Raw genomic sequence first — 21,617 nt, 5'->3', positions numbered from 1 at the left:
TACAAGATACTTGAGTAAAAGTACAAGTATGTTACCAGAAACTAAGTTTTACTTAAGTTTTACAAGTAAAAGTAAAAGTATTATCAGAAAAGTGAGGAGTTAGACATGGGAGCTCAGTGGTGGGGCGAGTTGTCTTTCAACTGGAAGGTTGTGGGTTCAATTCCTGGCTCTGCTAGTCTGTATGTGTCCTTGAGCAAGACACTTAACCCCGTGTTGCAGCATGTGAATGGGTGAATGACAGCTCATCAAGACTAGAAAAGCTTTATATAAATACAGACCATTAACAACTCTTCTTCTGATTTTATTTGGTAGTAACGAGTAACAAAGATGGAGGAAATGTGTAGTGGAATAAAACACTGCAGAGCTGGAACATAAACACGCCCCCCCACAGTGCTACAATACCGTATAATAGGTGGAGAAACGAGCAAACGGCTGACGAAAGGTCACCGTGGTGTTGTTTGGAAAACACGCCCAATGAAACTCACAACTCTTTGTCATACATAACTTTCTGAATCGAGTCAACGCACCACAGTAAGGGAAGTGAAAGACAACAACACCCAAGGAACCAAACGCGTTTGAAAGTGTGCTTGATCAATAATAATAACAAAAATAATTATAGTAATGATAATGAATTTTATTTGTAAATGTAACTTTATATTGAACAAACAATCTCAAAGTGCTACATACATAAAAATAAAAAAATAAAATAAAAAATAAAAATAATTGGAGAGAGAACATCGCCAATTAAACTTAAAAAGCTTTCTTAAAAAGGTGGGGTTTTTAGGCCTTTTTTTAAAAGTGCCTAGGGTCAGTGGTGCTCTCAGGTCGTCAGGGAGAGCGTTCCAAAAACTGGGAGCGACGTAGCAGAAGGCTCTGTCTCCCATCGTTCGGAGCTTGGTCCTTGGGATTTGCAGGACGTTTGCCTGGCCGGAGCGGAGGTGTCGTGGAGTGGGTTGAGGGGTGATTAGCTCCTTCAAGTAGGTTGGAGCATTACCATAGAGACACTGGTGGGTTAGTAGTGAGATTTTGTATTCAATCCTGTGTGAGACTGGGAGCCAATGAAGGGATTTGAGAATTGGTGTGATATGGTCATATTTTCGAGTCTTCGTGAGGATCCGGGCAGCACAGTTTTGTATGTGTTGAAGCTTCTGAATGTTTTTGTTTGTGATCCCGACAAGAAGACCATTACAGTAGTCCAGCTTGATGGAGACAAAGGCGTGGATAAGTTTCTCTGCATCTGGAAGTGAGAGAGAGGGGCGGAGTTTTGCAATATTTTTTAGGTGGTAAAAAGAGTTTTTGCAAAGCTGTTTAATGTGAAGTCCAAAGGTCAAATGAGGGTCCATTACTACACCAAGGTTTACTTCATAATAGAAAATTCACAGCAACATTTACTTTGACACCGCTACATTTCCCCCAACTATCTTTGTTACTCGTTACTACCAAATAAAATCAGAAGAAGAAGAATTGGTAATGGTGTGTATTTACTGAAGTGAAGTTTATATCATGAAATTACTTTTGATACTTACACTAAGTACAGTAATGTCATATATTTAAAGACTTTTACTTAAGTAATATTATTAAAAAAAAGTGACTTCAACTTCTACCAAAGTCATTGTCTGGCAAAATACTTTTAGGTAACCTGGTATATACAGTAGAACAGTGGCTCCCAAACCTGTCACAGTCTCGTACCCCTTCAGACATTTTGACCTCCAGCCATGTAACCCTTAATCAAATAAAATCTCTCAAGGTTATTTCTCACCAAATAGATTACAGAAATACAGAAATGACTAGCATTTTCAGTGAGCAACAGCAGTTTACTTTACTTTTCAACTGCAACATTTGGACATTTGCACTGAATTTGACTGTATGTCTATTTAGAATTAGGCCAGTTTTAGTATGGCTGTTTACAAACTTTCCTCCAAGTACCACAAGAGGAAGCTGGTGGTACACACACATACCACAGTTTGAGAACCACGGGTCAATGATAAGAAAAGCTTTATTTCCAAACAATGATGTATGAATAGAAGAACCTTGTTAAACAAGTAACCAAGGCTTTAAAACAACACAAATCACTGTGTGTAATATTTCTGATACATTGATAAGAGCGCTTTAAAGAATCAATACACCATGAAATATTAGTATATCGATAGTTTCTTACACCCCGACTGAGCTAACATTAAAAAATACCACTCAGGTTAATTAACCACCGTATCTCTCACAGTAGGTACTCCCCACACACACACACATGCACATGCCAGGGAGGAGTTAACTGTGGGGCACCACAGAGAGAAAAGGTCACCTGACATCATGTGCATTATACTTGTTTGTGCTAAAATGTGTTTTCCATACGAGGAAGGTCAAGTTTTGCATGGAGAGATGTGAAATAAACACAACGTCTGACAATAGATGAATTAACGGAACGACGAGTGTGCTTTTCCATCCTGGTGTAAAGTGACATATTAAAGGGAAACCACCAGCACACACACACACACACACACACTGCCCTATCTAACTATCTAATCTACCATTATTCACCGACACTTACGCGTCCAAGTCGTCTTCCTCCGAAGCAAAATGTGTCAGCACAGACGTCTCTTAATTACACGCTGCCTGCTCAATAACAGAAACCCCCAAAGTCAGTCCAATAGTTTTGTGGTTCATGAGCAAAACCATGCAGTTCCTATTAAGACAGAAGTGATAAAGTGTATTTATAGGCATGCCCACAAGTCCCCCACCAACACCACCACCCCCGAGGACGTGCATTTACAGAACATCAGATAAGATTCATGCATGTGTTTAGTTCTGACTCAGACGTTTACATCACCGTCTGTCGTAGATGAGGAGGAGGAGGAGGAGGAGAGTGGACCCATGTGATCATAGTCTCTCTATCTCTCTAATGTCGTCCGAGTCAATCTTTGCGAAATACACACGTTACACAGTAGTAAAACTATATAAAGGTGAAATGGAACTTGTTAAACATCCTTCTTGACTCATTCATAAATCGTTCCATCATTTTTTATTTTTCTTTGAGTTAATCAATTACAGCCGTTTCCCTGTGCGGTCCAAAGACTTTTTGTTCATTAAACAGCGGCAGCAAATCATAACAAGGAGTAATAAGTGAACACAGTGGACGTCACCTATCACTCTACATTAAAACAGGAAAGGGAAAGAGATGATAAATTATTAAAACTCACTTTCATTAACTGAGGGACACACCAGGTTCCAACGGAACACTATGTTGTCATTTAACCCATTCAAAAGACTCAATTCACTCATTTTAATTCTATTAATCGCTTCCACGTCAATCCACCTGGACGATAACAAAGAACTTTTAACTCTCCACTGTTCAGCCAGGTCTCTGAGATCTGGAGATCAGAATTTTTTAAGCTGTTCCGTGTGAGTCCACTACATTTACTTAACAGTGTTTTACCTTGATTATATCGTTATTGCGCTCTTTTTCACTACATCTTACATGGGTTTTATGTAAACTTCCATATTCATGTATTTATCTGCTTTCTATAGAGCATATTATTGGTATTATGTGATTATCTATTGACTGACACTGAATTCATATCCAGTAGGGTATGTGCTCGGTGCATGATTAAAGGTGCAGTGCGTAACTTTTGGTATTTGTCTTGTCTTGTTGCTATTTAGTTACTGTGAACAAAAGTGCTTCTTTGTATTTTCAGTCACATTATATATGTATATATACATATATATATATGTATATGTATATATACATATATATATATATGAATAATAGTGGGGTTACATTTCTGATTTGTTTTTTCTGTTGTTCCTTTTTTAAATATGTAAAACAGTGAGTGTTTATGCATGAATAAAGTGATTATAAAACATGTTTGTCCTCACAGAGGAGACTCAGTCAAAACAACAGGCCTGAAGCCAGATGTTTCTCCTGTAAGAGTTGTCCCACAGGACAGAGAGGGACGGGGAAGAGAGCGGGGAGGTTACAGAAGGAGACGCTCTCACTGTGTATGTGTGTGTGTGTGTGTGCTGCTGCTGCCAGGTGGAGGCGATGTCGCTCCTCCTCTCTCGTCTCCTCTCCTCCTCTCCTCTCTGCTCAGGCGCTTTCTCTCAGTCTGCTGGGTGAGATCATTACAAGACACCAGGCTCCAGGACCTGACATTCACGGGAAAAGCAGAGAGAGAAAAGGAGCGCGAGGGAGAGAAGACGAAGAAGAAGCAGGAGAAGAAGAAGAAGAAGAAGAAGAAGAGGGAACCGGTGATCCGACGCAACCGGCGACAAACAGCGAGCCACAGCACCGTGTCCAGCCTCGGCTCTCCTGTACTCCGTGCTGACGCGTAAAAAGCGCGCTCTCGCCGCTGACATTTCCCCGCTGGATTTTTTGGGCTTGTAGTCGGATGCGGGCTTGTTTTGACTGCAGTAACAGTGCTACTCACCCCCACCACCGCCACCGCCACCTCCTCCTCCGTCCCTCCTGCCTAACCGAGTAGCGGATTTGCGAGGGATCTCAGCTTCGGCGAGTGAGCAGCGATCCTGCGCGGCTTCGCAGACGCACCGCGCACCAAAAGCAGCTCACACGCGTCAGTCCGCAGGAGCACTGGACAGATCTGATTTCTCTGAGGAATTGGACACAAGCGCCAAGTTTCCGATTGGGTTTTTTCTCTCTCTCTCTCCCCTCCTCCTGTTTTCTACCTTCCTCTGTCATCAGATCGAGTGCAAAAAAAAAAGAAAATCCTATATTCGCCCTTTTTCCCCCCTTCCTTCCTTTCCTTTCCTTCCTCTCCCTCTCTCCAAAGCACCGTTGACGCCATTTTCCTCCGGGTTTTCTTTCAAAAATATACCCGCACGGTTTTTTTTTTCTGCACCGTGTGACAGCTCCCCGGGAGGCTGTCATCCCATCCGTCGCTTGCGTAAAATGTGTCCAAATGGATTGTAAATGATCTTGATGAAATATTTACACGTTCGAGCCGAGACTGTGACAACATTTAGACATGGGTAAGTAGCGCCGGTCGACTGGCCACATTCCACACCTGAATTCACCTCATGTCTTTATGTTATTATTATTATTATTGTTATTATTCAAACATGTTAGATGATATAAAGTGATAATGCTTCTCATTTCTCTTGTTGCATGCCTTCATTTAGCCTCTGACATTATTTTAATTAAAAAAAAATGTATGAAATTATGTGAGAATCGCTTGTAGGCACATTCCAAAAAAAAAAAAAAAATCGTCGAAGCACATGCATGCGTGGACACACACGAGCACACGCACGCAGCAGCTCGTGCAATGCTGTCCCTGTTAGTGGTTCATGCTTGGTAATTGGGCGGCAGTGAGATAAAACAGCCAATTAGGTCAATGGGATGAAGTGTCCAGTACTACAGTGATGAAGGAGCAGCTCAGCACTGCTGTTCACACTCTCGCTTCACATGTTCCTCTGCTGTGCTGGACCTCCTGCCTCCTCTCTGACATTGATAAGTCTGTCCCACACACACAGCATCACAGTGTGTGTGTGTGTTTGTGTGTGACACAGGCAGCAGCCAGGTGTTAGCCCTTAAATGTCACACACTTAATCTGTGAGGAGTCATGTAAGATCTCTTTTTTTGTCTCTCTCTCTCTGTCTGTCTCTCCCTGCTTGTTCTGGGTGAAGCCAGTTGTGCTTTGAAGTTGCAAGTTGTGGCAAAGACACTCAGGAGTGACTGCCAGGAGTGAGTGTGTGTTTCATTCCTGACTCTGCATTGTTCTTCATCCACACACACACACACACACACACATGCCGACACCACCACACTGACAGCCATTTGCACGGATGTAGTGATATCAAAATCTCGCAATACGTCCACGGTGCAGTATTTATTGCAATATTGTGTTCGTATCCACGCTGCGATGGTGTTGGCAGCCCATGGCCAAGAGGAAAGGAACTGGGATGGGTCCAGGGCTGGGGTGCACCTGAGCAAGGCACCCAAATCCCCCCATTGCTCCCTGGGCTCTTGTGTGTGTTAAAAAAAACACTAATCGGTGTGTGTGTGCAAAAATAACTAATTCTGTTCTAGATATTGTTATAGCACAGTGTTTTCCCTGGACTTATTTTTAGTAGTTGTATTGTTGTGATGGTGTGGCCCACATTTGCCCAAAGTCAAGATACAGTAGTTTTTAAATTAAACAGCCTGCTACTCACTATTCGTGTCTCAGTTTGCAGCGTTTGTGCTCACGAGTGCAAGTTTTGAGTGATAATCATTTAGTTGCATTTATTAATTACTGTGTGAAGTTTCAGCAGTGGTGTTTAATAGTCTAGCAGCGGCACACTGCTGCTACATAATGTAGAGAAAACACTGTGGTATCCATGGTGTGATATTAATTTTGATAGTAATATACCTCTGAGTAGCATCGGGAAGTCCATTATGCTGAGGCTCTAGCAGTCTTTTTCGAAGCCTGCGTCCCACTAGAGGATTTTCAGATCGGACTGGATTTTAAAAACATGGGAGACCACAGACAAAACAAACTTCCCAACCGACGTTGAATGTTTTAATCCTGAGAAAGCACCAGACGAGACGCAGGACCACACACTTGACGTTAAATCAAACAGTTTCAGGGAGGAGATTCCAGGGATTTTGAGATCTCATAGAAACTCGTGATGTTTTGTGCTGAGAAATGCAAAAATCCCCCAAAAAACTGTGGATGAAGTCATGGCTGAGAAGACAGAATCAACTTGGCTTGTACAAGTTACAGTTCTAAACAAAAGTATGCAACATCAACTCGCTGTCATTGGGGTTCTGCTCACGCCCCCAATCGCTGTCCAAGTCGTAACTATCAACTACCTGTGGCCAGATAATCTGTTCAAATCAGACTCAAATTGGGAGGTACCAACGATTGTCGGAAAGGCCAGATTGGGGCCATAATCTGGCCAATTATCCTCTAGTGTGGGGTGGGCTTAACAGAGAGCTAGTAGAAAAGTATGTCTGTGATGGGATTATGTACTTTGGCTCTAGCATGTTTACTAACCTTATGAATCCTTTGTTGTCCATTACAGAAAATGGATGCTGGTTGTTTGGTTAGAAATTGACCGGTATATCTTATCAGCTCTTGCACTATTGTGGAAGTGGGGTTGTATACACTTGATTTAAAAGATGCTTTGGCCTGGCTGGATCTTTGTGCCTTGCATCTTCTCAAATATGTTCGGGGTCTTGGTCACTGCTGTCTGGCAGTTTTGTCTGTCACCCTTTCTCCTTTGTTGACATGGGAAACCAACATGCCTCCACTTGTCAAATTTAGAACAATGCTTTCAAAATCACTAACAATCACATCCACTCTAGATTTACAGAGGCAGCAAGTAGAGAGCAAAAGGATGTTTGTTTTTCAAAGTGGCTCGCAGGTAGATGTCAGAGTTAGTGTGGACAGGAGTGATGGCCGTGCTTTAACCGGGCATCCAGACACCTCCAGAGGATAGAAATAGAAAAACTTCAGTGAGTCAGGATAAGCATGGAAATAAGAAAAAGGTCAGGTCTCAGGAATATGTAGAAACGAAGGTGTGGAAAAGAGCAGAAAAATGGCATGAGAGGAGAGGCACTTGTAAAAGACGTGCGTGACGAGATGAAGGGAAATGGGGTTAAGGGATGGATTCAGACTTAGATGGGACCATCGATCTTGTCTCTTTAACAGGATTGGGGGAGTTAAAACTCCGGCAGTGTTCTCGGGGCGTAAAACTATGAATCAGGCTATTAAACTTCCTCCTGGGTAATGAGAAGCCCATGCCACTTTTAAATTAAAGCATGAGAAATCGAGTAGGTGTATCCCCTTCTCAGCTGGATTCCTCGGGTCGAAATAAGATCACAAGAGATGGTGGGGGGAATGCAAATGGGATCCAAGGACAAATCTTACTGTTGGCAGCCGCTCTTAGCAAGAAATTCAGCTCTGGAGTACCTTTTGGCAGAGCACACAGAGAAAGAGAGAGGGAGAGGTAGGTGGGTAAATGAAAGAGGAAGCACACACAGAAGAGGGGAGAAAACAGAGGTTGGGTGGGAGGGTGAGGTGAGGAGAAGGAGCAAAATAGTTGGGGAGTAGGGGAGGTGTTTTTTTTTTTTTTTTGCTGACAGCCATTTTGTGGCTTCTGCTGCAGTTAAAATGGTTTAACATTCATCTGCGTCTGCAGGGTAGTTAGGTGAGGATGGTTTTAGTGCTACCTGGCAAATGGCTCATCCAGAGGAGTGTGTGCGTGCGTGCAGGGCGACACATAGTGCCTGCAAAGCCATCATTTTCTATTACGGCTGTCTCACACACAGTACTTATTGACTGTACTTCTAGTCCTATCGCCAAACGCACGCTTGACGCTGAACTAAGGGGTTTGTGTTTTGCATATCATATCCAAGGGGCAATCGGGTAGTGACATCACCCGTAAGAATCTGAATTCCCATTTGGAATCCTTGAGATTGGCAATTTGGACAGTGCCATGTTGGGATTTCGCAACTGGTAATTCCGACGTCACCTGCAACCAGACTCCTTTAGATGATACCAGCTGTCAATCACACTGGTGTTCACTCATATGTGCCGTGCTTTATTGTCTGTTTTCCCGTAAATGGGAACATCATTTAAAAACTGACATGTTCAATTGAAGAGGACCTAAAACTAGCATTTCAGGCAATTAACTCTCAGGGAAATATTTACTGACGTTATAAATCATTTCAGACTTTTCAACCAGCAGAGTCGCCCCCAGATGTCTATTCAGTATATTCTTACTTCCAGGCTACCCGCAACTGGCAAACCGGGAGAAGACGGAACAGAAGAGCAGAATGGTCAATGTAGACTGGGTAAAAAAAAAAACCTGACCTCCTCCACCTCCACCTTACTCCACCTTGCACTGATGCTGAGAACAAATAGGCTTCCAGCACGCCTGTGCCCTCTTGATTTGGAGGTGGTAAAAAGCTGGGGCCGTTGTTTTTGATTTTTTTCCTCCTCCCAAAGTTTGGATCCTTCTCGAAACATGGGTTTATATGATTGCCCCCTCACTCCGGGGCATGGGATAAAAGAGAGAAAGCGATAAATGAAAACTGAAAATGGCAAACAGACAATGTTCATCATCCCTCTGAGATACTTATCTGGAGCCAGGGATGTTCTGAGCCTCCACTTCACTCACATCAAAGAAATGAAGAAAAATACAGACTTTACCTTTTGTAATCACATGGGTGTTTGGTGTGCTGGTGCATGTGTGTGTGTGTGTGTGCGTGTGTGTGCATATGAGCTATTTGTGAGTCCACCTCAGGCATTGGGCTGCTGGGTATGCAGCCTTAAAAGGTTGTGTTTCTGCTGCCATCTCTCTCTCACTCCCTTTTCTCTGTGTCTCTCACTCAGACTCCCTCTCTGCCTCTGTTATGTCTGTGTGTCTGTATCATTCACCATCTCTCTTCTGTCCATCTGTACTCCATTATCAAAGCTTTATCGTAATTGTTTTCAAAGGACGAGGCAGAACGCTGGAGGAGTGTCTCGTTCACATCCAGCACAGGCACCTTATGCTATTTGAGAGGGAAGCTGGTTAGAGCTGGCAGTTTTGAGAACATAATAAAGCTATTTATGCAGCGAGTCTGGCCGCTCACAATCACCCTGCTGTCTGAGGCCGGTCGAGGTGTGTATGTGTGTGTAAAGAGTGTGATAGAAGAGAAAAAGAGAGAGGGAGAGAGACAGCGAGGCTCAGGCTAGCTAGGCAAGAGAGGCCCGAGGAGGGGTCAGTCTTACATAAACTCTCAGCCTCTCTGCCAATAACGGAGAACTAACACAGCTTATGGCACCAAGCAGGGAGCGAGGAAGAATAGTCTTGACCCAGCTAAATAGTTTACCCAGCAATAGCCCACAGTGAAGGTTGTACTGATGTATGACACCATTTTGTTGTCATACTGGGTTGTTCAGGGGTTGTTAGGGGGGCACGCAGTACGTTTTGTACATGTACAGTTAAGTTGAGCTACGGTTGTAGTCTGACTATGCTGCCAAATCTGCCGTTTGTCCCACCCACCTTACAAACACTAGTGGGGAATCGGTGGAAAGGTTCGGTTTGGTACGGTATGTATTTTTTTGCGTTTCCATTAGGAATAGAAGCAAAAGAACTGGCCCCGCCCCAACCATTTCATTTCTGGCACCCTTCCCTTGGGGTACCTGGGTAAAATGGTACGGTACGTTCAGGCTGACTGGGCGACAGAAAAACGTCACTCCCTTGCGACGGGCGTTTCTTCAACACCTGCCGTCTATTCTCATCCAGAGCTTGACGTCGTGTTGAGACAAACAGCCACAAACCGAGCAGGAAAAAAAGAGCTGCTGGACGTAATCCACTGTCGTATGCTGTGTCATCTTAGCTGTCGCACCGATGCCATGTGATGCTTCTCGCTGATGTGGCCATCGAGCAGAGCCCACACCCCGTCTAGCAAGTAAAGGTACTCAGCCGAAACGGTACGAACCATCCCATACTGTAGCAACCCAAAGCGTACCATGGCAGAAACACAGCATTAATATTGGGTGTTTCCCGGTTGACTGATCATTTGACCTACAACTTTAGTCGGCGGGTAGTTATGATCCTGTCGAGTGCCATGTTGTGTCCTTCTACCATCCATTAACTTGGTTAAAAATGTAATTGATTAAGCTGATAAAGGTTTTCTTGCTGTTGCTTTATTCTCCTACTGTTTTTGGGTCAAAGTCCAGGGGTGGGAACTGTGGAGCATGTGCATGGCACCCAGGCCAGTTTCAGCTTGACTGAACACATACATGCAAAAGTAATTGGCCTCGCAATCGCATTATCTGGTGTGTGTTAGTGTTCTTTGAGAAATTGGATTTAGTACAATTTCAGTTGCACTAACATGTTTACATGTATTTGAAAAGTCCAGTTTTAGTCGGACTAACAGGATAATTTGTTCTTTTTCTAACGTCATTACTGAGCGAGTCTTCAGGGCACCACCCAAGTGGATAGGTTTCATTTGGATGTGTGTGTTTGTGTGATGTTGTGGTTGGCAACTGCCTCTTTTTCCTGTCATTGTCCTCAGTCACATGGCAGACAGGGTGGCTTTCACACATGCCATCAGGGCGAGTCATGAAGCTGACATTAGAGACTGGGAGGACCAAACGGGGTCATGTGGGCAGTACGGACTGAGAGTGAGTCCTTCGTTTATCCCCATAAAACTTAAGTTATTCAAGGACTGCATGCAGCGGCGGTTCTGCACGTTTCAGTCCATTAAATGCAAATTGTCTTTGCTGTACAATACTGCTGACCACTTTCCAAAGCATACCTTAAGTTTTTGGACTGATTTCTTCACTTCCAGGAAGCCGGGGGGATTATTCATGTTAATGGGGTGTTAAATCATCTTTCAGAGACTTTCCTGAGATGATCAATTTTTACTTTCACCCGGGAGGTGATGTTTTTGTCTGCATTTATTTATGTCAAGAGTATAACTCAAAAAGAAAAAGACAGATTTGGAAAACACCTTCAAGAGATGAAGTTTACGGCTCGAGAAAGAAATTAATAAAGTTTGGTGGTGATGCATATGTGGATTCAGGATTTATTTAAAAAAAAAAAAAAGGTGGGTGTATTGTCATTGTGGGAAACTGAATGATGGTTTTGTGTTTGCTGGGTGCGTTCTCTAGTTTCGTATCAATATATCGCTCAAAGCTGTCTTATAGCATCAGCTGTGAGGACTCTTTTCATCAGAAGTATTCCATTAAGACGGCTTAAGTGTGTAGATGTCAGATTGCTTAGAACTTTTACAAAGACGATCATTTGATTAGGTTTGATTAGAAACTCATAAAAGTAGCAGGAATGACACCAGGTGTGATCTTGGTGATCATTTGAACAAGAACTTGTGCAAACCTTTGTTGTAACAAGTGCTTATTTGAGTAATTATTGCATTTTTACCCAGAAAACTGCTGCTCAGTGGATACATTCTCTTATTTGGACCGTTCCTCTGCAAACCTTAGATATGGCTATATGTTTAAATCCCGGTACATCAGCAGTTTTTGAATTGGACCAGCCTGTCTGGCACCAGCAGCAGCGTTCAATAATGCTCGATGTGAATTTCAGCAGGTCGCCTTGACCATGTCTACTTGCCTCTAAATGCATTGAGCTGTTGCCGTCTGACTGCTTGATTAGATATAAGCGTTGAAAAACAGGTGTAATTAAGTGAGGGTTGAGTGCATGTAGCTGCTGGAAGATCATTTTTTAAATGATGGTCTTTGTAATAATTCTTGAAAGCAGCTCCTCCTCAGAGATGCAGTAAATGTAATGATGACACAGAATGCTCAGAGTTATAATAAATTACTTTCCTTGGGTAGCTTTTGTTCTGTTCTGTTTGGTTTCTTTTCCTCCTGCACTTAATGAATTAATCAATGACAAAATCAATGACTTCCAGGGAGGCGGGAAATGAATCAAGAAGTTATTACTGGTTGTTTAAGTCTTGTTTCTCGTCGCCAACTTTACCACAGTGAAGCTACCGGACTGAAAGACCAGCTCCTTTTCAACAAACCTAAAGGTTTATAACAGTCTATGTTTTGTTTTTTTTTCCATTTGTACTTAATCTATAAATCCAACAAAGGAAACATTGACTCTGACCTCAGGGTTGAACACTGTTTGTGTGCAGTCTTTACACAGACAGGTTTGTTGAAATACCTCTGTGGATTATGATAATTCAATCACACTGTAAGCATGTGTGGTGTGGGGCCTGTTGGGTATTAAGATGGGGGATCAGCTGTTAGTACAGTAGCATGGGCTGGTACAGCAGTGCACACAGAGAAAAACACAGTACAGTAGATACCCTAACCATGTCACACTGAGGTGGGTAATATTCAGCGTACGCTTTCAAACTCTTGGGTCACTATAGGTCTGCAGCGAGTTGTTAGCTTTCACTGGAGTCATGTCCGCGGGTAGTCTGGGTTCACATCAGTGGAAGTGGTGTCAGTCTGAGCCCCAGTGTGTGAGACAGCATTCCCCACTTCCAGCTCAGTCATGCCTCGTGTCATATTGACTGATGGGATTCCCTGGAGCTATAGCGAGAAGTGTAGTCCAATGTTTGTTTTGGTTGCTTCCTGCTCGTACACCTGTGTGTAAGTGCATGCCTATGTCTGTCTGTGTGTGTGTGTAATATACTTCTGGGCCTGCGTCAAGGGAAATTTGAGACCCGAATCCTCTGAGAAATGGCTGCCGCAGCCGCTCCTGCGGAGAGTGATGGACTAGCAGTGAATTCTGTGACAGCAACATTTCTTTGTGGAACGTGTGGGTAGTTATGTGCAGACGTGTGCAGAGCGAGCATGCATGTGTGGAGCGATGCCACTGCATGCGTGTGTAAAACAGCTCAGACTCTGGTTTTTCCAGACCAGCTCGTAAACCACATCTGGGGAAAGAATTTAGATTCCTTCCCTCCTTCTTTCTCTGCTGCTCTTTCCCCTTTCCCCCCTGTGTGATTTCCTCCCTTGTTCCAAGCTCTGGTTAAAAAAATACAAAAGAACTCAGCTTCTTTCTCTCTTTTTTTTGCCATCTTCTGTCCTCAGGCTATCTTCAGCCTGTTTTCAGAGCACAGAGGAAGGATTTCTTAGTTTTGCACTCATCACTGATCAACTCTTTTTTTCTGATGTGTCAGTGTGAGCGAACAAGGGACAAAGTGAGAGAGACAAGATTAGGAAGGATTGGTTAAAGAGAGAAAGACGCCTGTGTTCATGCAGCATCTAAAAATGCTGGAAATCCACATGGAAGAAGCCAGAAGTGTTTTCGATCAAGGTGCCTGTGGGGAGTTGTGCTTCGGTCGCGTCGGTTGGGACTTAGCAAGCAAATGTTGGGATCTGCAGAGATGTTTGAAGTTGCTGCAGCCTCACTGAATTAATCAAAGACAATAGAATACCAGTGCTGTTTTTTTTCCCTCACCACAGCTTTTTCTGTTTAACAACCTACTGATTCAGGAGCTTTGTCATGATGTTGTGACCCTCATGTGGAGGAAAGGGCGGTAGAAGATGAGTGAAGGTTGCTGAAAACCATCTAGAGAAGCTTTACTCTTAGCTGTGCGACTCCCAGCAGAGATGTGTAGGACGTGAGATGTCTCACTCCACATAAAATATGATGTTGTTCAGGTCCACAGCTTTGAAAAAGCCACACGGCGATGTAACTCACAATTACATTGGTCTGCGACTAATTGATTTCTGTCAACACCACCGACTAAGCGTAGCAGTGCTACTATGGGGATGACAGGGCAAGTTGTTTTAGTCAACATGTGTACATGTGTATGTTTTTTTTTAAGGAACGATGAAGCCTTGGTGTTGCCTCTTTTACTAATTGTATAATTCATCTGTTCTCTCTGCAGACTGTCCCTGGCTTCGCTGTGATCCCGTGGGACAACCAACCGAACCCCAGTAGCTGACCGATAACAACCAACCCGTCGGACAGACCTCTGTTCTCTTTCCTCCTTTTGGCTGGCCGCCACAGCTTCCCCCATCCTAACTGGCTTTGGCTGGAGTGTGGATGGAGCCAAGGGATCTGGTTGGCTCGGCCCAACCCAACGAGGTGGAGTTAAAGGGAGGCAGGGTGGGGCCAAATGACGAGGACCGGGAAGGAGCACGAGACATTGGTTTGGTGTGCGGTGACGATGTGATTAACGGTGGCATCAGTGAAGGGGAGGGGCTTGAGGAGCAGGGGGAGGGGCTTTTGGAAGAGCAGGAGTTCTCCATCAAGGAAGCGAGTTTCCAGGAAGGAAGTCTAAAGCTGAAGATCCAGACCACCAAGCGCACCAAGAAGCCTCCTAAGAGCCTTGAGAACTACATTTGTCCGCCGGAGATCAGGATGACCATCCGGCCTCCAGCCGGAGAGGGCAAAGCGGGGCGGCAGGGACGAACAGGAGGCGGAGCGGGGAGGGGCCAGAAAGATGAAGAACGAGGACCGCCCAGAAAAAGGGTAAGACAGACAAACCATGTGTGGGGTTTCCCGTGCAGCATGTTTTTCACACGTTTGAGCTCAGACCTTCACTTAGGTGACTTCTTTTTATCTGAGCATCTCGCTCCACCTCCTCCCTCTCCTCCCCCTCCTTCCTCTCACTGTCAGTAGCTTCTTTCCTTGCTTGGTTACACAGGGTCAAAGTTTGCTGTGTAATTGAAACCAGTCATGGCTAGTTGAGATCACACAGTGAAGCGCACACAACACACACACTCACATAGGAGCTGAGAATAGGGCTGACATAAGCAAGTGACAGCTGGTGTCTGCTCTCTCCATTTGTAGTCATACACCCAGACCTTTCCGTGTCTCCTCTCCTCTCCTCTCCCTCTGATATCAGCTCTCATGGGTCACGCCCCCTTGAAGCCCTCCCTCCATCAAACCCTTTACACACTACACTGGTGTTTGGTGTGTGTGACACTGTGTATGTACAGGTCCTTAGGGGAATCTAGTGTTTGCAGTGTGTGTTGACCTACACAGTGGTGTGTGTGTTTGAGTGTGTGTGTCCAAACCTGACAGCCATCTCGATGTCACCGAGCCTGACAGGCCCAGCAGGAGCAGAGGCGTCATGTTGTCAACATGATGCTGGGAGCTGTGTTTTGCCATGTTGTGCTTCAGTGGTGGTTATACTTCACATTCGGGGAGGTTCCCGTGGTAATAGGGCTGCACCGTTGTCATTTTTCCAGTTACATGGTCTCGCGTGGTCAGCTATAGCTTCGGTCTACATCTGTGTTGGGTGAATGACTGTTTTTTTTTTTTTTTTTTTAAAAAGAAAAAGGGAAAGATGCAACCTTTCCCTGCGTGCCACCCCCTGGAAAAATGCAAATGTGTAAAAACCTTTTCACATAGGCTACCTTTATCCACAAGGGAAAAACATGCTGTTATTGTGTTAGTACAACGCTGATACGATTAAAAACTTGAGTGGATTTGTTTTCCTGTGGACAGGCCCTTAGTCTCATGATACAGCTGTGTACTGGTGTAGTGTACATACTTAATATTACTGTATCAAAACCCAAGAAAGTGAAAAAGTAAATGTAAAGTAGACACACATGGGACAAGTCTTAAAAATTATCCTCAAAGGACAGAAAGCCAGTGACAAGTCTGTAAATACCACTACACGACTTAATACATATTTGCAATGACAATTATTCAAAACTAACTGCTCTTTGCACCCATAAGTTTGAATTTTTCCACACTTCATCATTGATATTCTTTTAAATGACTGGATTATTTTCATCGTAGGTCTCCAAAAATGAGATGAGGTATTTGCTGCTGCCGTCAAACGGTTGCAAATAGACACCGATACTGATTCATACAAATGGAACATCTGACCAAACTAGACAGAAAACATGTGGGCGTTGCTTTGTCATCTCAGTATCACCCATGCATAACCTCAGTTTCAGCTTCAGTTGTTTTTTGTTTGTTTTTTTTGCAAATGTGTACATTTCTCTCCACAGAGTTTATCATGAGTTTTGTTTCCTGACCTCGCGTTAACTTTCTGGAAATAAAATGTGAAAACACTCAGGTCCGCGAGGGCCTGCGTGATGTAAATTTGTGCTGACCCCCAGTCCAGTTGGTGAACACTTGTTCGATTTTGTTTTGATCAAAACAGACAGCGAAGCAGACGCTGACCATGGAAACTTGGTCAGTGTCTTCTAGTTTTGTCCACAAACCAAAATGTATCAGTTTTCTGGTCAAAGAAACCAGAAAATATTCCCATTAGCTTGTTTTAATGATTTTTTTTAAAAAAAACCTCCCAACTGAACAAACAATTATCGAAATAGTTATTTACACAACACACACACTCAGTTATTGAATAAGTTATTTATTGTCTTACTGTCTTATTTATTGTCTTACTGTCTTATTTATTGTCTTACTGTTTTATTTATTGTCTAAATTAATTTTAGTAAGCGCTTAATAATCCATCCATCATTGCAGACCTGGTGCTGCAAGAATACGAGGACATGAAAGCGCACATGAAACGAGAGACGGAGCGCGTGTGCGTGGGACACTTGACTGACGCAGAGAAATAGTATCGTGAGGCATGTTCGCGCGTGTGGAAATGTGAAGCGTTGTAGTAGCAGCACACGCTGCTACATTATGACTGACAGGGGTTGTCATAGTGACAGGGGCGGCAAGCTGGTCTCTATTGAGGTTTGTGGTGGCGGGGATGTGTGGATGTGATGGTGTTGATTCAGATCAGTTTCAAGCCTTCATCCCCTACGCTCTGTCCCTCAATCACACCCCCCTCCCCTCCCCCCCTCCGCTCTCCCGCCTACATCCTTTCCCTCCATCTACCCATCACCTGCTACCCCAAGGGTGTAATACAGGCAGACTCACTGGAGAGGAACGGGTTAAAGAGAGCGGCTGAGCTGCTCTCCTTCTTCCCCTCTTTTCCGTGTGTGTATGTGTGTGTGTGTGTGTGTGTGAGTGTGTTGAGGTTAAATACTCTCTTTGTGGTGTGTATGTGTGAGAGACTGTGTGTCAGGAGGGGATGGGGAGGCGAGGGGAGGGTGGGGGGTTGGTGAGGGGAGCAGATGGACAGCCTCTTTGCACTCTCTTGCATTGTGTCCAAACCTACTCTTTCCCTCTTTCTGTCCTTATCTTTTATCTGCCCCTCTCTCTCTCTGTGCTTTCCCCCCTCAGTCTTTTCTTCCCTCGCGTTTTTCCCTCTTTTCACTCAGTCATTTTTCCTCCATTCTTTTCTTCCTCTTCCTCCCGCTTTCACCCTCTGTTGTCTTGTAGCAGATGGCAGCGTGGGGCAGCAGCAGCAGCAGCAGCAGCAGCAAGAGAGCAGAAGCCAGAGTGTAAGCAAGTGATGAGGGGGAGGAGGAGGAGGAGGACAAGGGGGGGAGGTGGAGAAAAGAGGTGGGGGTCAGGCATATGGAGAGCCTGGTTAAGGGGCCCCCTCAGAGGGAGTGTGTGTGCGTGTCGTAGTGTGATGAATAGAGAGAGGGGGGGCAGGATACAATAGATGCCCATTAAGACAGAGATTTGACTCTAATAGATAGAGAAGGGGAACAGACAGACAGACAGACAGACAGACAGATAAAGAGGTAAACATATAGAATGGTGCAAAGAAAATGCCATTATTTCTCTTCTGTTATTAAAACGTTTAACTTTCAGTTATAAATGTAAGTTAAATATGGAATTTAAAAAGAAATGCACACATTTTTCACTCTAATAGAAACTGTATCAAACAAATGACTAATTAATAATTAATTTAACAGTGAGGGGAGAAAAAAGAGGTACATTAGAATATAAAAGTGTCAATGACGAGGGATCAATCAACAGAGACTGGATGCGATATTTAAAAGGAGATATCCACAAAAAATATGTACAACAGGGACCTTTTCATTCCTTCCTCCATATCACTTCTTAACCTAAATGAATCACATAAGAAGTATATAAATAATACATTTCTTACATATTTCACCTTTAAAAGCATGTCGATGATGAATAATTAAAACAAGCTTTCTGACTTTTTGCTCCATGTTACAAAGAAATCATTAAACCTGATTAGGTTCAAAAACAAGGGCAAAACAAGACATTGGAGAACGTCATCATTTCCGGGTTTTTCAACATTTTCTGACATTTTATAGTCGATTAATTGAGAAAATAGTCAACAGATGAATCAGTCATTAGTTGCAGCTATTATACTCTATTACACAATGAAGGAGACGTTAAAGATGATTGCTAATCAAACTGTGACCTGTCAGTGGAGCTCCACGATCTTGAATAAATACCAAATTGTGTTTTTACATCGTCTTTCTCATTCTAATTCGAAAAAAACGTATCTAAAATGATGACTGTGTGATATTTGTGCAGATCTGCGCGGAAACAAAGTTCTCTTCAGTCTGTGGAACAAGACGTGTACAAATCAAGACAACAATAATAATAAACACACTGTATTACGATTTCGATTCATTGTTCAGCCCTAAGCGTTAGATTGAAATTGCAATTAGATATTTGCCAAAAACATAGTCCAGACATACTCATACAAAAGTGTCAGTTACATGAGAGAATGTCTTCCAGGAAAACCTCACCCTTCCATCACCTTCATGGCGAGGCATTTCTACCCGGGGCGCGCGGGGGAGGTGTGGGGAGTGAGCAGACATGCTGTGTCACGGGACAGACCCACAGACATGCATAAACGGGATATGATGGGCTCCGCTTCTCTGTCTCCGGCTGACATCACACACATGCTGGACGTCGTCTCCCACACAAGCTCTTTGTCTGAGCGTGTGTGTGTGTGTGTGTGTGTGTGTGTGTGTGCTCTCGCAAGATGAATGTATGTCTCAACTGATTGGGTCCTGGGTCAACCACCACATCACTCCTGCACACACACACACACACTTTACCGGTCCAATGCCTACACATGGTGAGACAAACACACTCTTTCTCACCCGCACACACACACACAGACAGACACAGACAGACGACTCATGTTGAGCAGTGATTGCAGTTAGAGAGAGTGTTTTCCTGGTTATCTGTCCAGTTCTCTGGACATGCCAAATGTGGCTCTTAATCCATTTCGCTATCTGTGGGAAGAGATAAGGCAGAGCTTTTCCAGCAGTCCTGACCAGGCTGTGTGTCGCTGTCGTTAAGTGTGTGTGTGTGTGTGTGTACGTGTATTTGTATTAGTGGGTGTGCGTGCAACGCTGACGCTTGACACACACTTATCTTGTCTTGACAGCCCCTCTGCTTGGTGGTCCCCCTGACTGTGTGTGTGTTGCAGCTTGGTGGTCTCCCAGCAGTGTTTGGGATTATTATGTGTTAGTCAAGTGCATTCAAAAGGAAATTAATGCCGCCATAGTCGCCACATCGTGCGTGTGTGCGTGCGTGCGCATGCAGTTCGTGCACATGTGTGTGGGTCTGAAATCGTTAGCCTTTTGATGTGTGTGGGTTTTTTTATCCCTGGCTGAGGCGGCGGTTGGTGACCTGAGGGACTTGATGAGCTCATAAAATAGAATTGTGTGTGTGTGTGTGTGTGTGTGTGTGTGAAGCAATCACAGACTGATTTATGAATGTGTATGAAAATTGACCAATCACCCCGTGTATGTACGTCTTCACTTAATTGCGTCTTAGACACTTTTTAGGCTTTTGTTTTGGTTTGTGTCTATATATGTGTGTGTGTGCGTGTGTAAGTGTATACGTCCTTGCTGTGAAATCATTGGGAGTAGAGCTGGGAATGCTTTAAGGGGCGTTTCCCTGTGGTTGGTGGGGGGATGGGACATGTGTGTGTGTGTGTGTGTGTGTGTGTGTGTGTGTGTGTGTGTGTGTGTGTGTGTGTGTGTGTGTGTGTGCAGCTGGGGAGTGAGTGATTTAGCACCACTGAAACACCAGCTGTCCATCTGTGTCTGACCCCCATACACACCCTGTACACACTTGAAACACACACCGGCACCTACACACACACACACACATGCTCACCAACATGCACATGCTTCTGTGGATACAGACACACAACTCCTCATGTCGACCCTCTGATCAGCTCTTAAGTATCTCTCAAAACCTAAAGGAAGTCTAGACAAAACACAATCTGTTCATCTGCCTCACACACACACACACACACACACAAACATACAGTACATTGCACTAAGCAAGATTGCTCCTTAATCAGCTCTGCAGTAGCGCTGGTGCTGCAGTGTATCCACAGAGAATGACTCTGCAAGGTCACTCCTCGTGAGCTCGCACACACACACACACACATTTAGTCACACAAAGGAACACTGGAGGCTGGCAGAAGAAGAGACGAACTTTGACCCTGCTGGACATTCAAAAGTTGAGGTAATAGCTGGACTCAACTGTTGTGTAAGCCTCTGTGTGTGTGTGTGTGTGTGTGTGTGCGCGCGCAGTGTATTGTTTGTTTGTGCGAGTGGGTCAGGGGTGAGACAACTGGAGTCTGGCCTTTGCTTTCTTACCCTCAGGGCTGGATTTGGTGTGTGTGTGTGCATGTGTGTGTGTGTGTGTGTGTGTGCTCTGACCATTTGGTTGGAACTGTAGCTAATTCCTCAGTCAGACGCACACATACCATCTTCTCAATCTGTCCCAAAGGTCAAGACCCATTCATTCACTATTGTGTCCACTCCCAGTGGGTTCCTGTTCCTCTCCAGCCAGATGTAAGCAGACGTTGATCAGTCAGTCCAGCTCGTGTTCCATTTTAATGAAGACCTGCGGCGGTTATTTGTGCTTGGGAGAAATTGCAAGTCACTCACTCAGTCAGGGAGCACTTAACCAGCGGAGATGGAGGCGTCTAACGCGGTCAAACAAATGCACGACCATATAACGATACAAAAGCAGACTTCAGTGGAGAAGCACGGAGACACCGTCCGACCGTGGTTTTGATATGGCAACATCATTATATTTGTAGACAGTGTGTAAAATAAATACAGGCTTTAATCTGTTTTTTTTTCCTTTTTTTGGACTGCAGTTTACTTTGAGTCACATGATTTTGGGATTATCTGTTGGGCCGTGTTTGATGCTCTCTGCGGTCAAAGATGATGTTGAGTCACAGCATCATGTGTTCCTGGTGACCGCTTCATGCCTCTGTGGTTTGTGTGTCTGTGCGTGCTTGTATCTGTTACCTCTTTAGGACCTTTTGTGGCATCATCGCCGACTTTGTCAGGACCAGTCTGGTCCTGATGAGGCAGAACTGGTTTTATTTAGCCGTTTGTGGTTACGTTTAGGAATAA

At 44.2% G+C, this 21,617-nt stretch overlaps 1 protein-coding gene and 1 long non-coding RNA gene across 2 annotated transcripts in view; one reads left to right on the top strand and one right to left on the bottom strand.

Annotated features, from left to right (window-relative positions):
* Positions 1 to 613: 613 nt before the first annotated feature.
* On the bottom strand, positions 614 to 2,713 carry LOC122769914. Its single transcript, XR_006360478.1, has 2 exons — positions 2,546 to 2,713; positions 614 to 1,237 (listed from the first exon to the last, which is right to left on the bottom strand). It is a non-coding gene; the product is annotated as an uncharacterized LOC122769914 (long non-coding RNA).
* A 1,280-nt stretch (positions 2,714 to 3,993) lies between these two features.
* Positions 3,994 to 21,617, top strand: part of setbp1 (SET binding protein 1) — a 39,256-nt gene continuing 21,632 nt past the window's right edge. The window contains exons 1-2 of the mRNA XM_044025782.1: positions 3,994 to 4,980; positions 14,300 to 14,886. Of these exons, the coding sequence (XP_043881717.1) occupies positions 14,458 to 14,886 (429 nt within the window). The 5' untranslated portion in view covers positions 3,994 to 4,980; positions 14,300 to 14,457. The remainder of the gene's footprint in view (positions 4,981 to 14,299; positions 14,887 to 21,617) is intronic.

Source organism: Solea senegalensis, linkage group LG5 (assembly GCF_019176455.1).
Source record: "Solea senegalensis isolate Sse05_10M linkage group LG5, IFAPA_SoseM_1, whole genome shotgun sequence".
Classification (NCBI taxonomy): Eukaryota; Metazoa; Chordata; class Actinopteri; order Pleuronectiformes; family Soleidae; genus Solea; species Solea senegalensis.
Note: the sequence above shows the minus strand (reverse complement) of the source record. Positions and strands in the feature narration are given on the sequence as shown.